The sequence below is a fragment of the Drosophila subpulchrella genome, chromosome X (genome assembly GCF_014743375.2).
Source record: "Drosophila subpulchrella strain 33 F10 #4 breed RU33 chromosome X, RU_Dsub_v1.1 Primary Assembly, whole genome shotgun sequence".
NCBI classification, from domain to species: Eukaryota; Metazoa; Arthropoda; class Insecta; order Diptera; family Drosophilidae; genus Drosophila; species Drosophila subpulchrella.
In genome coordinates this window covers 5,240,654-5,255,474 of record NC_050613.1, presented here as the reverse complement: position 1 = coordinate 5,255,474, position 14,821 = coordinate 5,240,654, and the positions used below count along the sequence as shown (strand labels likewise).

At 43.9% G+C, this 14,821-nt stretch overlaps 1 protein-coding gene across 3 annotated transcripts in view; it reads left to right on the top strand.

The window, feature by feature from the left end:
* Nucleotides 1–14,821, top strand: part of LOC119558303 (frequenin-1) — a 34,705-nt gene that overhangs the window by 11,809 nt on the left and 8,075 nt on the right. For all 3 annotated transcript variants that reach the window (XM_037871702.1, XM_037871703.1, XM_037871704.1), the window contains 6 exons: nucleotides 4,939–5,167; nucleotides 12,701–12,725; nucleotides 13,299–13,347; nucleotides 14,089–14,178; nucleotides 14,242–14,320; nucleotides 14,704–14,792. In XM_037871702.1, coding sequence (XP_037727630.1) covers nucleotides 5,104–5,167; nucleotides 12,701–12,725; nucleotides 13,299–13,347; nucleotides 14,089–14,178; nucleotides 14,242–14,320; nucleotides 14,704–14,792 — 396 coding nt within the window. In that variant the 5' untranslated portion in view covers nucleotides 4,939–5,103. The remainder of the gene's footprint in view (nucleotides 1–4,938; nucleotides 5,168–12,700; nucleotides 12,726–13,298; nucleotides 13,348–14,088; nucleotides 14,179–14,241; nucleotides 14,321–14,703; nucleotides 14,793–14,821) is intronic.

The window sequence follows — 14,821 nt, the reverse complement described above, 5'->3', positions numbered from 1 at the left end:
CAGTCTTCGCCAGTTCGCGTGGCTTACGAAATTGAATGAAAATAATCAAATCAAAATGAAAGAGGTTATGTAAATTTCCTTCACGTGTGTGTGTATGCTGTTTGGTTGTTCTCGCGCGTGTGTGTGTGTTGCTGTTTATATCCTATCCCGTTACGCTCCTTTTGGCCGAAAGTAACTTTTATTACTAATTTCTAGCCCTGCTTTCTCCGCTGGCATTTGCATAATTTGCAGGGCAAGTTAATAGCCAGACACATGAGATCCCGGCAACTTTGAGCTGCAAGGGTGGTGGTGAAAGTAGGGTTGCCTACTTACTTGGCTTATCTGCTGTAAATAAAGAAAGTTTGGGCAAGAATTACAGTGATGGGGGAGCGAGGAGGGGCTAGTACTCAGGTAACTTAGGGTAGTCCCAGGGACATCGGCAATAATAATGCCATTTGCTTATTGGAAAACCAGCTGACGAATCAATCTTCAATCAAGCACAAAGAACCGCAATCAGTGGACACTGTTTGTGTGGTTCTCACAATTTGCAATTTCAAACGCACCGAAAAACTGGTTAAGAATTGGTACAGCAAGGCTGCCGGGAAACTTTCCGCCCGAGACTTTGGCTGGCTGCCCAGAAATTGCAGTTCGCCGCTTCGAAGGGGGTTACACTCTCCAGCTGGCGTGAATAATTGTTTGCTTAAAAATTCCATTAAAAGCCGAAATAAACCAAGACGTGTCTGCTGCTCCAAGGAAGGCATGCTCGCATTAAGGCATTCCAAAATGTGGTCAACACGCTTTAATGCGAAGCGATTGGAGGCCCTGTTTATGTCCCAATTTATTGGGCCAAGGGCCAACTTATCGTCGTGTATGAGGTACGCCTGGGCGGGATGAAAATTATGATTTTGCCCGATTCGAGGGAAAAGTTTCGCAGGACTCACGAAATATGAGTATTCACTGGGGTATTCCTAATTTATGGTATCCGAAATTCGGCTCGTGCTCACTCCACATCCTCGATTTATTCAGGAGTTCGACGAGTTACTGGCCGGCTATTCAAGCCATTGACTAATTTACTTAGCTTAAGTTTGATCGAGTTTGAGTTTGGCCCTGCCCAGGCAATTAAAGCTGGAAAGTTGGGACCAGGGCAGAGCAACGCCTTTGTCTCCGTTTCACGTTTCACGGCCCTGAAGTTGGCGAAAATACCAAACAAATTAGCATTAGATGTCGTTAGCCGAGGACACCGTTGCTGTCTTGGCCAACTTGTTTACAAGTCGTTTGGCAATTATTCAATTCAATGGCAACGCCGATGGCCATTTTATATAATTTTCTGCGATGAGTTGGGCCCGACTGAAAGTTGCGGAAATGCATTTAGAGCTGGCAGGAAATCGCGTAATACCCCCGGACAGCCAGGTGGAGTTGGAGTGGGACTGGGAATGGAGCTCAGAATCAGAATCAGAATCAGAGAGCCTGAGCACCATGACTGACACTGAGACAGGGCAGAAAGCAGAGGGCCAGGGCGGAGGCGCCTTAAAGTATGCTCAATTTTCTTTCCTTTCAATTTCCGACTCTGACAGACAGAGACATGGACACTGGAACTGGAACTGAGCCGGAGGACGAGGGCCAGGATGTGGACGAGGACGAGACAGACGCCCCAGGCAGTTGGCACAAACAACTTCCGAGGGCGGGGGAAATATGAGGCATTGGGACGGGGATAAGGGTTGGGGTTTCGGGGAGATAGACATCGGAAAATGGCAGGAACAGGGCAGCCCGGAATGGGTGAAAAAGACAGCCAGCCAGGACACTCAAAGGGACACGGCTGGGGACTCGAATGTGGACGTGGCACTGGACACGTCGGTGGGTCTCTGTTCGTTAGCAGTTGCATCACCGTCAGTGTGACCCCTGCACCCTGCACCCGGCACCCCGGCCATCTCCTTGGCAACTTTTGCCCTTTTCATTTGGAATTGCCTTCTACTTTTTGCGCCATGGCTCCGGGGGACTGCCTAAAATGTCTCCCCCAGTGATCTTCAACGGGGCGACGTCGGGGAGGAATCAATTTTCACAGCTCCTCATTGTGCTGTGGATTATTCATGCCCTGGCCTTTCATTTTATTATTATCTAATTCATTTCCCTCGTTTGAGGCATTCTCCTTTGGAGCAATAAAATGTACAAAATATTTATGTGTTAAATGATAAATATTAGCTTTCATTGCCAACAAAGGTGGTACTTTGTGTAGCCTTACTTTCTATGCAAACTGCTCTAGCAGTCTTAAAGCTATCGAGATATAATTTTTTCAAAAGTCTTCTTTCTATTGCAGGTGGAATATAATTGCCATAGTTCCCAAAGCAATGATTAAAAATACTAAAAGGAAAATTCTACCTACCTTGTCCTTGGACATATTGTTTTTCATGCAGAAAAGCTTTTTTAGGGGTTCAGAATAAGACTATATCTTATAGCTGTCATGGGAAAATCAATATATTTATATACAAATCAGCCGCATATCTACGGTATATGTTGACTTTAATTCCATGAAATGATTTTAGCTGGAAGGGCTTATAAAGGCCTGCTTGAAGTAAGCTTTCTTTCTTGTACTTTATGTATTTTCGCATTTTGGTTAACTATTTATTTAATAGTAGCTCTTCACTTTTGAACTACTTTCCCTGGATAATATCCAGTTCCTTTTGCCGCAGTTATCCATTTATTCCGTTTCAGTGGTAACTGCATTTCCAAGTTGGATCTGTTCAATAATTTATATGGGTTCCGCTCCGGGCTCTGTTTAATTTTCCTCTCTGCCCCGAGCCGTCAGTCCAGGGCGTCCTGCGTCCTGATCCCCTCCCATTTCTCCCACTGTCAGCAGTTAACTTTGGCCACATCCGTCGAGAATTGTTGTCGTCGGCGTCGTTGTGGCCTGTCCACACGTTGACTTGGCTGTGGACTCCAGCTAGAGCTGGGAGTTCCATCAAAAGTTGCCTCCGCCGTCGTTGCCATTTTCTTCGCCAACTTCCGCCGGGCCATCAAAATTTGTCCCCAACTCGTAAAATGAAATATGAAAATGGTCGGGCAGGCAGACAGATCTTTTACGATTGCGTTATGCAAGTTTCGGTCTAATTTGTCATGATTTCTTCGAGGATTCTGCGCCTCTAATTAGGGCCTCTGTTATTGGGGCCCATAAATTATTATTATGGCTCACACGTGAGGGGCTTCCGGTTTTGCCGGGCGTTACCGGTCGCTTCCATTGCCAATTCAAAGTCAATTAAAGTCTCACGCAATTTGCTTGTCAAGTGGCAACAAAGAATTAAAAAAGTTTTCGCTGGGGCTTCAAAAGGAAGTGGGAAAGCATGCCTGCGAAATTATTAAAATTTTAATTACGCAACTCTACGGGGGAAACTTGTAGACATCGCTGTGTCGTCGCAGCCATTGTCGTCATGGTTGACGTTACACAAAACTGCAAAAGGTAAAGCAAACAGGATGTTTTCCGTGATTTTAAGGACGACCGTCGAATTACCCTGCATTTTAATACACATATAAAACGGGAAGTTAAGACTTAATGAAGGTTGTATTTAAAGTATACCAGAGGCAGTGTTGAAATTAAGGAACAGATTAAAGACTAAATTATATAAAGTCTTATAGTTTTATTTCTAAATAAAAGAGTCTGAAATTGGGATTTGTGCTATTATTTTTAACCGTACAAAATTCTAGTTAAGTACTTTGGATTATTAGTAGATTAGAGTTAATTTAATACTCATCTTATTAACGCCAAATCGATACTTAATAGTGTAGAACTAATGTGAAAATAGTTGATTTTCTATGACAATTTTTTCGGTGTTGGGGGCTTTGAATAATGATTATTTTTCGTGGTTGTTTTATTTTAAGTATCAACACTCCAAAAAAAATTAATGGCGATTATGTATATTTTAACAAATTGAGAAAAAAAAATAAATAGAATAATGTTTATTTTTTGAATAAACGGAAAAGTCTAAATAGTTTTAAAAATGGGAAAAAATAAGGGATAAATTCTAAAAAGGTGATGCAAAAACATTTCGGAAATTTTAAATACATACATAAAAATTGAAAAAATGTTCATGGTAACAAGATGTCAACTTAAAGAAAGAAAAGAGGAACTTAAACATATCCCCGAATGAATACCATTTTACACAAATTGCGGACATTGCATTTAGAGTAGGAAACAATAATGCCAAAAAGAAGTGCTATTTCGGTCTATGGAAATGAGGAATTTGGTTGAAATTGGCCGAAATTGTAGGCGAACCGTCCGATAAGGGCAGCCTTTGCCCGGCCGTAAGTTTCGGCTCAACTGAGTTTAGTTGAGTTGAATGACGCACTGACGGATGGGTGGATCGGGGGACTGGGGGACTGGGATTGGGGCAGTGGAGGACTTGGAGGACCTGGAGGACCTGAAGGACAGCTTGCCACCCCCTCATTGTGCTGCGGCTGCTGTTGTCGTTGCGGTTGTTCTTTGCCTTGTTTTCGGTGATGTTCGAGGTGGGTTGTGGGTGGTGGGTGGTGGGTGGTCCTGCGCTAGTCCTGCTGGCCCACACAAAAAGCCAGCGTTGACGTGCTTAAATATCAAAGTACCCTTCGCCCGGGGGGCAACGGCTCATCAGGATGGCAGGTGCTGGCCCAGGCCCACACAGAGAAAAACATTTTTAAGCTCTAGCGATCACTTTGATGATATTCAAATTCAATTCTATGTTCATAAGGAGCGTATCACTCTGGTATGTTCGCCATCTGGCTTTTGGCCTTTTAATTTCTGTTGCTCTTTTCTCTCTTTTTCGATAATACAGGGTATAACATTCCTTTCAATGGTAAAATTGATACTTAATAAATTCATCATGGATTTTTTTGTGCAGGCGATGAGCGACGCTTTCGCCTTGACAGTGTGCAGTTTTCGGGCACTCTGCCTAGGGATGACTATCTTTAATCTGCTGCCACTTGTACTTGCAGATCGAATTGAGGTCGATTCGGGATAAGACACGCTCCCCCAATTACCTGCCACTGACCCACTTGGCCAGTCAGCCAGTCAGCCAGTCAGCCAGCGAAACCGGAGAGGCCCAAAGAAGAAGAGGAGCTTCGGCAGTATCGTCATAGCAAACAGGAGGAACCTTCACCATGGGCAAGAAGAACTCGAAATTGAAGCAGGACACCATCGATCGGCTGACAACAGACACATACTGTGAGTATCACATCCGTACATCTCCATCTGCCATATATCTCTGGCTGCGTATTCCGGCGACAAATCACGAACCTCGAACCCCGGGTGCAGATGCGTTGGCAGCCTTGAACTCCCCGGAATGAGTTACGAGTTGTCCGGTGGCGTTGCCTGAAAGCCTTTTTGGCAGCTCCGGTAATGTCCCCATGCCCACAGAGCCACGGCCATCATATATCAGTGGAAAGTTACTGCAGTTCTCGGGAACAGCGCTGTCCTTTTGAGTGCCTTATTTTCCCCGCCACTTGCCATTCATTATTACTGGGATTTGGTCAGCAAATTTCATTTCACTTAGCTGTGGATGGCCAGCAAATCCTCAACGGTGGTTAAATATGAACCTATATGGGCAGGGAATTTTCGAAAAGCCTATGATCACGTTTTAAAATCAACGCATTATAATTTAAATCCCTTTTTGTTGATTAATCATATCAATCAATTATCATATATCAATCAATAATCATATATCAATCAATAATCATAATATTGGTTAACTTTGATATGATTTTATGAAGGATTAATAAAGAAACAATTTAATATCCAAATCGAAGCTGACAAGCAACGGAGTGTCCATGTCAAAAAAGCACTTAATGTGGTTCAATTGAGCCAGTGCAATTCAGCTGTCATTAAAATACCACCAATTTTGGGGGTAAACACGAACACAGCCCTGTGAACTTTCTAATTTGTTTAGTTGCCACAAAATGCTGCAAAATTGGTTGGTTCCAGGCCGTATGGACGTTGGTCGTCGAACACTCTTCGATTCCGTTGCCTTTTGCGGGGCATGGCCCCTAAGGCTTGTGTTCCATTTAATTTTTTATGTAATTTCTCTTGGACATCGGCATGCGTGTGTATGCGGAGCACCACCGAACGACGGAGCGCACAGTTTTATATTTTCTAATAGTTGCACATGCCAGAACGCCCTGGGGGGACAACCACTGTGTATGTGCTGTGTGAGTCCTGGAGTGAGTCCTGCATCGGAGGGTCCTCCAGCGAAGGCTTCTCCATTGGCCCATTGCGCTTCGATTGCAGTTTAAGCGCCCGGCTATATGGGCTTTAAGAGTTTTCTTTTATTGTTTATTGCCTCGAGTGCCCCCATAAGTAGGCAATACTTTTGCCGCCCTTCTTTTGTGCGTTCCTTCAATTGCACTGGCACATGTAATTTTAAAGTAGCTGGCTTAAAGCCATCTCTATGGGGTCTTGATACTGTTCAAAACTTTATTGAACGGCTTACTTTCCGATTAGCGGTTAGATAAGGCTCTATTTTATGGTCATAAATTGAGGGGCATTGAGTCGTTTGCCTATTCGGCAGTTCATTAATCTGGCTTAAGTGTACAAAATGTACGCATTGGTCAAACAATTATACACCTAATTCATTAGCATTGAATTGGCAGACTAATGAGCTTATTAGTCGAATTTATTAGTTCAACAACTCTTAGCTCTGTCAAATAGCAAACTGGCTACATTTACCATCTATGGATTGTTTTAACGCGCAGCCATTTACTTAGTTTTGGATTTGCGAAATGTAATTATACTTTGAACTCAACTTTTATTGTTCTGCCATCAAAATCTTAATTGAAAGGTCTGACAGAGATAGAAAACAAAGAGGAGCTTAGGGGGACTGGGTCTGGCAACACAATAAGGACGCATTAGGGTGCAATAGCCGAGTGGATGGCGGGCGAAAGAATAACCAGTTGAAATGTGTGCAACATTTGATTACTTTTCGCCGCCCCTTAGCTCACTACATGCCTGCACCCTTTTTTTCACCCCTTCGGGACCCATTCTTTAACCCTTCCTTACCCCTTCCCAAGCCCTTCCCTATCCCTTCTGTACCCCTTCCCTACCCCTTCCCTACCCCTTCCCTACCCCTTCACCCAGCATGCATTGCTTTCATGTCAATTTCTGTTTGTTTTACGCTTCGACAAACAGTCGCAGAATGGGGGATTTCGGTATGCCGGGGCTCGGGGCCAAATCGCTTATAAAACTAAAATGCACGACCCTTGCCAAGGGACAGGGGACAAGAAACCCCAGAACCCCTTCGAACCTCACCCCTGGCTTACGACACGCTGCAGCAATGTCATATTGCAATAGCATTCGGAACCGCATTCATTTGGCTTTGGCACATGCATTTCGCTATGCAAACAGACATCGCAGTTGCTGTCGGGGATTGTGAAAAGATGCCATGTCCTGCAACGCCCACTAGCCACCCCCTTTCCGCATTTTCATCTGCCCTGATGGCTCCTCCCAGCTGATTTCGCACGCATTGGCTGGCACTCAAAATTCACTTCAATGTTGAAATTATTATTGCACTTGTTGTGTTCCCTGTGCCTTCCACCCTTTTCGCCCCTCTGGATGGGGTTCGACTGAGTGGGCGGCTGGTTAAGGGAGCACTCAGCTCGTCCTGACATTTTGTCGGGCATTTAGCAGTTGAAATCAAATGTGTAGCAACAAGCAAAGCAGAACAGAACACAGCCGAACAGCCGGAGCCAAGCGGACTCTGCACTGGGAGAAAAAGTCCTGCTTTAGGTCCTGCATCATAATACACTTTATACAGTTGTTGGTGACTCTGAGTTATTAGTTCGATTTCGCGCATACATACAAGGGGTAAATCTCATAAAGATATTTTAAGCTCATTACATTTCTTGTTTTACATTTTAGATTCTCGTTTTTGCAAAAAGGTAATGTCCTAAGCACTTTCCAAAAAATTTTGAAAAATATTGCAACTCGTTTCTGATGCTAAATGAACTTAATGACCTAACAGGCGAAAGGAAGAGCATTTATGCTGTTAGCTTATATGAGTTCTAAACGTATTCCTTTGTGCTTTTAAAACTATGATCTATTATCTGAAAATATTCAAAATATTTAATATATAAAGAAATACAAACATATAGGTAGTTTCTTTATGTGTCTGACGAACTTACATACTTTTTTATCAAATAAAAACACCTCTTAACGAGGTAAGGGGTCGTGACGATCGCACCATCAACTTACAAAAATGTCTGACATCAAATTTTGTGCTGAAAAATGGTTATAAGATCTACTAAGCAAATATACTTTGAAAATGTTCCCATTCTCCCCACCTCAGCACAATATTTAAGCTCCTTGCTATTCTATTGCAGAGTGCCGAATGAGAAAATTGTTGGAAGTGTATTTATATAGTCGAATTTACAAGCATTTTTCGTCACAAAATTTGATATCAGATCTTTTGTAAGTTAAAGGTGCGATCGTCAAAGCTTCAAATCTAAATAGTCATTTGATTAAAACCCAAGTAAACTAAAAACAAAAGGTTTAAAAATGCTATAAGTAAATGGAGCTTTGTAGAAGCTGTAATGAATTAAGGTATTCTCATTGGCTCATTGATTTCCCTTTTGCCAGTATATTTCAAGTTTTCGTAGGTTCTTTGAGTGTAAGAAAAGAAATCAAAAGTCGATCGGAGGGTTGTGCAAGTGAGCTGAGGCCGAGGAGACTCCATTTCCTGTTAAGTTGGTCCTCGCAGTCCTGCCCCACTGTGCACACATGTTATGTATAATTTGCTAATGGCGCCGGCAGTGGGCACCCCCTCGCCCAACCACCCCCCACCCAAACTCCTGCACCCTTTCCGCACCCCTTTTGCATCGGGACCCCCGCCCTTTCGCATCAGTCGTCCATTCATTGACTCAGTTAGTCGTTTCAGCCCTGTTCTGTTCCATTCTGTTGCTGCCATTCCCTGGCTGCTGCTCGTTCATAGACGCAAATTGATAAAGCAACAAACAGAAAGCGATTCGCCAGGGAAACAGCGGGGGTATGGGGTAGGGGACCCGGAACTGAAACTGAAACTGGGCGCATGGCAATATAACGACATTAGAAAATTGCCAATCGATGGGAAATTATGATGTGCTTTGAGTCAACTTCAACTGGCAGTTTCAGCATGGCAAGAACAATGAGTGCGGAATCGCAGGCAAACTCAATCTCGGCAATGAATCGAATCAATGAAAACTGAACTGCTAATATGCCATACGATCGGGTTTCATTGCAGCAGGCAATTAGAACAAACGAGGAAACTCAATCAGTTAGGAACGAGAGGGGGTTGCTAAAACTAGTTAACGATGCTTTAAGGACTAGACGATTGACTAGAATTCAACTAAAACTATGCAACAATATATGTTGAGCACGGTTCACTGCACACTTTAAGACACCTTAATAACACCCCAGTGACTTTTGCGCCATCCATTTTTATCTGAATGAATCTGATAGTCCCAAACGAATCTTTAAGAACCCCTACCACTTTAAAGAATACAGATTACAGACTTTAAAGAATAGGTTTAGAATTGGGGATAGGTAGACAGCATTGCGGTGAGTAGCGTATATTGAAATGCATATGCATGTATGCATAATTCATGGAATTAATTTCAGATAAATGATTAATTAGTGGGTGAATGAAATTGAACTGGTTAAATGTCATACGATACGATTGCAGCAGGCAATTAAAACAAAAGAGCACCCCCTTCTCTTGGATTGCTGAAACGATAAGTCCCCTTGGTTTTGAATTCACTTATAAAGGCATCCAAAAGTATGTAACAATATATGGACGGATTTAGTTCACAGCATACTTAAAGACACCTTAAAAAATCCCCAGTGACTTCTGCGCCATTCCCTATTATTTCAATGAACCTGATAGTCCCAAGCGAATTTTTAAGAACACCTACCACTTTAAAGAATACAGATTACAGACTTTAAAGAATAAGTAAAGAATTGGAATAGGCAATTCGTAGACAGAATCGCGGTGTGTAGCGTATATTCAAATGCATCTGCATATGTATATACATAATTCATAGAATTAATTTTAGATATATGATTAATTAGTGGGTGATTGAAATTGAACTGGTAATATGTCATACGATACGATTGCAGCAGGCAATTAAAACAAAAGAGCAATCCGTTAGGAAGGGGAAGGGGTTGCTGAAATATGTTAACGATGCTTGAAGGCCCAGACGATTAGCTAGAAGTCCCCTTGGTTCTGAATTCACTTATAAAGGCATCTAAAAGTGAGCAACAATATGTGGACGGATTTAGTTAACAGCATACTTTAAGACACCTTTATAAATCCCCCGTGATTTCTGCGCCATGCCCTATTATCTGAACAACTCTGATAGACCCAAACTATCACTATCCCTATCACTTTAAATACAGAATACAGACCTTAAGGAATAGGTACATAATTGAGGATAGGTAGTTCGTAGGCAGCTTTGCCCTGTGTAGCGCATATGCATTTGTATGCATGTGTGGAATTCATACAATTAATTTGAGATATGATCATGATTAATTAGTGGGTGACTGCACCGGCATCTGGGCCGTATTCCGAGAACCAATTTCAGATGGGATCTGTGTCTAGTCTTGTGGCTGGCTGCTCACCAGTTGCCAGGCAATTTGTCCATGCGCTGGGTGTGTACGACTATGACTATGACTATGACTATGACTATCACTATGAGTATGAGCCTGGGGCAATGGGGCTGGGGAATGGGAATGGGAATGGGGCCGTAACCCCGCCCCAGGTGAGCGGTTGCGTTTCAGTTGCGTGCAAGGCCACCAAGGGGTTAACCGCAGACATGCGATGTGGCTGGGCTCAGGGTTAAGCCGAGTGTGGCGGGTCGAGTTTGGCGAGGTCACTTGTTGCCCCGCCTCGCAATAGCTGGGATCTAATCAAGTTTGGTAAATATTTGAGCCGAACTGGGGACGACGCACAGCCTGCGGAGCTGGCTGCAAGGTTGTCGAGTTGGTGGCCAAAAAACACTCCCACAGTCCTTGTGCCTTCCCGTGTGTGAGTGTGAGTGCGAGTGCGAGTGTGTGTATGGCCCGCATGCAGCTCGCTGCTCATTTAAAGTTCACTTCTCGTTTTCCCACTTTTCTTTTCCGAGGGCGGCGGAATGAAAGGCGTAGAAGGGGGTACAGGGCTTTGCCAGCCATTCATTAATTAGCATGTGGCCACACCCAGCAGGAGGTCCTTGCTGTGTCACCACCCCTCAGCACGAGTGTGTGTGTGTGTATGAAAAGCTGAAATTAAATCAGTTTAAAAATTAAATTAAGTAAATACAAAAGGGCCAAACTGGCGGCATTTTCGGCTCTTTTTGTGCGGCTGAAAAAAAGCAGAGAAAGATTGAATAAACGCTGCGGGCCACAAACAGCTTGCTGGAAAAAGCGCCGCCCTGTGCAAATAAACATTTAAATCGAAATATTTTTGCCAGTCCCGGCAAGCCCGACCACCCCGGCATTCCTGGTCGTCCTGGCAGTCCTGGCAAGGAGGACTATGTACTAATTTGCTTTACAGCTGGCGGCGCAACACAAACACCAGCCCCATCAGTCGGCGATATGTATTATTCATGTAGCCGCAGTAAAAGTCGTCGGCCGACATCGACAGCGACAAGGATAACGCTCCTTGGAGCTTACTTAGCCGACGCGTTGGCGTGCGCAGACTTTTAACCAGCCAGCGGGGCAATCTTTGGGCTGTTCAGATACACACGTATCTAGATGTACGTATACTGTGTATTGCAAATGTGATGGGCCTGGGCTGCGGCCATTTTCAATTGCGTGCAGCAGCTGAAGTTGAATTTGGAGCCCGACGCGTGCCCATATCCGGCCGGAAAATAGGTCTGCCCCCTTGGAGGGTCGGAGGGCGTTGCCCAGCCCAGCCCATCCGTCATCATCAGCAGCTCTGTGCCGTTTTGTTTTTCATTTTGAAAGTGCTTTAGGCCCCCATCTCCGCCTATTGGCTAAACACGTGCCTGAAAGCCTACTATAATGATGGGGTGCACGGCGAATGCAAGCAGACTTACCTAAAATTCGATTAATTAATATATGAAATATGCACTATAGTGAAATTAACTTATCATAATTTTGATTGATCCACTAAATTTATAGCGCACATTAAGGCCAAAGACCTCGAAATTTCAGCACAGCACACTAGATTACGAAATAGTTTCGTGTGACTTGGCTCCATTCGTTTTCCGCCGTGTAAAGGTAACCCTGAAAGGCTGTAATTAATTAAATGATTTATTAAATGAGTTGTGCACTCACAAAGGCATGGATGCACTTCGCTATCGCTGCTCGTAAATTGTGCCTGCATATTACTCATACGCAGAGTGGCGCGGGTATCAGCAGCATCAGCAATGGATACAGATACACAGATACGGGTGTGGATGCGGATGTGGAGGGCGAAGGACGTGTCCGCTAAGCCTGTCAAGTGAACGCCATCAATCTCCGAGGGCAGTCTAGCCTTAGAGCAACTTAAGCCGCCATAACTCAGCGGCTCAGCAAAGGCACTTGAGTGCTGGATAAGGGGGATGGGTTGGGCTGGTTGGGGATGGCGATGGGGGTATTGATACCGGGGTGTCGGGTTGATGTTGATATTAAGAAGGATAGCCTCGGGACCCTCGAGGCGCAACTAAGTGCGGCCGCTTAGCCCGCTGCTTTATTGTTCGCTCTGCAATTGCTCGACTAATCTGGAAATTCTCCCTTTCCCTCTCGTTTCAGTCACTGAAAAGGAAATTCGTCAATGGTAAGCATTTTCCTGGATTTTCCACACCAGAAAACCCCCTCTCGTTTCTCTGTTCCCTGATTTTTTTCTGTTGGCCGGTTTTTTCCCTTTGTGTACGGGTCTTTTCAATTTCAATTTCGCTTTCGATTCGATTACGCGTCCAGGACTTAAATGCTTCGCTTACCGATGCGTTTGTGCATCGGCCATAATTAATGGTGGAATTTCAGCAAATTTGATCTTGCTGTCTGCGGTTGCACTGGCAAAATGGGAAAAGTTGAAATTAATGGCGGCACGAAATAAAATGTAAATAGCATTTAAAATGCAAAAGCGTGCGTTCGCGTGTGCGAGTTTTCCCGGAGGTAAACATTTTCCGGGACCAATATTTATCTTTCATTTGTTGTGTGCAGCCCCAATTATTGGTTTTTAATTTAATTTTTGATCTATTTTATTTCTGGTTGCCTTCCTGTCCCCCTCTCTCTCCTATGCTAATCTATTTATCTCGCCCCGTCTCTCTATACACCCGCTGTCTCTTCCTGTGAACTCTGTGCGCTATGCTATCCGCTATCCCGATCTCTGACCTCTGACACACCGAAGGCACAAGGGCTTTCTCAAAGACTGTCCGAATGGCTTGCTGACCGAACAAGTGAGTACCACCCGTTTCATCCCCGAAACATCATCATCAGCATCATTTCCCCGGCTTTCATCATAACCGACCACAAACGGAATCCTCTTATTGCGGGTCATCCCCGGCAAACGGCATATATGTATACATATACACATTTTACACACATTTATATTTAAGCCACACACCGCCCCGAAATCCTGAAATGCGGTTTGTCCTTATTTTCATCGTTCGGTGCTTTTTTGTGGCTGACTTTTGCGGAATGAATAAAATAAATACAAGTTGCGCCATAGATACTATACATGTGTCCGGAATTCGGACCTCGGACTTGGGACCACGGAGCGGGGTAATCCATTCATCGATTTGACATTTTCAAGTATTTCGATTCACAGCTGCAACGCCAGCAAATAAACTGCATTCTCGTACGGAGAAGGAGTTGCAACATAAATTTCCGTTTGCCAAGCTTACACTTACATATCACATATATGCGAAGGCATACCGGAGCACCACCCATAACCAAACCAAACCGAACAAGAACCACCCACCCATCCGTGCGAGTCGTTTATTTCACTTAACTGGAGAATTTCGAAATTTCACTCTAATGCTATTTTATGTGTCTAGTTCTGACTTGCTTACTCAACTCCACCGAACCCCAATAGCAAACTCGCCGGCAATAGCAAACATTTACTTGTCTAACCGCTCTCTCCTCTATCATCTCCCCTCTCTGTCTGTTTCTCGTGCCCTCTCGCTCTCTCCCCGCAGGGCTTCATCAAAATCTATAAGCAATTCTTCCCCGACGGAGACCCCAGCAAATTTGCCTCCCTGGTCTTCCGTGTCTTCGATGAGAATAATGTGAGTATGGTGACATGGTGACGTTAGACTATATATCTTATCTGTATCTCTGCGAATCTGCAGGATGGCGCCATTGAGTTCGAGGAGTTTATTCGGGCCTTGTCCATAACATCACGCGGCAATCTGGATGAGAAGCTGCACTGTAAGTAGATGATTATTAGCCATTACAGTGCATGTGGATGGATGAGACGTTGCACTGTAAGTTGATGATTACTAGCCTTTATAGTGTATGATGAGAAGTTGCACTGTAAGTTGATGATTACCAGCCTTTAAAGTATAGACTTATGGTGTTGCATCTTTAAGCTTGATCAGCTAAGGTCCTGGCATCTTTCTTCTTTGATGTTTACTTGCCGCATGAATGCGTAATACATTGAAAAGGTCCATTGTATTGTTGTTCCAGCTTATGTGGGGGAATGATAACATTTTATTGCCGGTTTTCAATACTTTTGTTTAATTTGATGGGCTATAATCCGCCTGATCCTGAAGTATGCCATCACTAATATCATTTATTCAACAATTCAACAGGGGCCTTCCGATTGTACGATGTGGACAACGATGGCTACATAACCCGCGAGGAGATGTACAACATAGTGGACGCCATCTACCAGATGGTAGTAAGTATCGCTGCACTATATCATCTGTC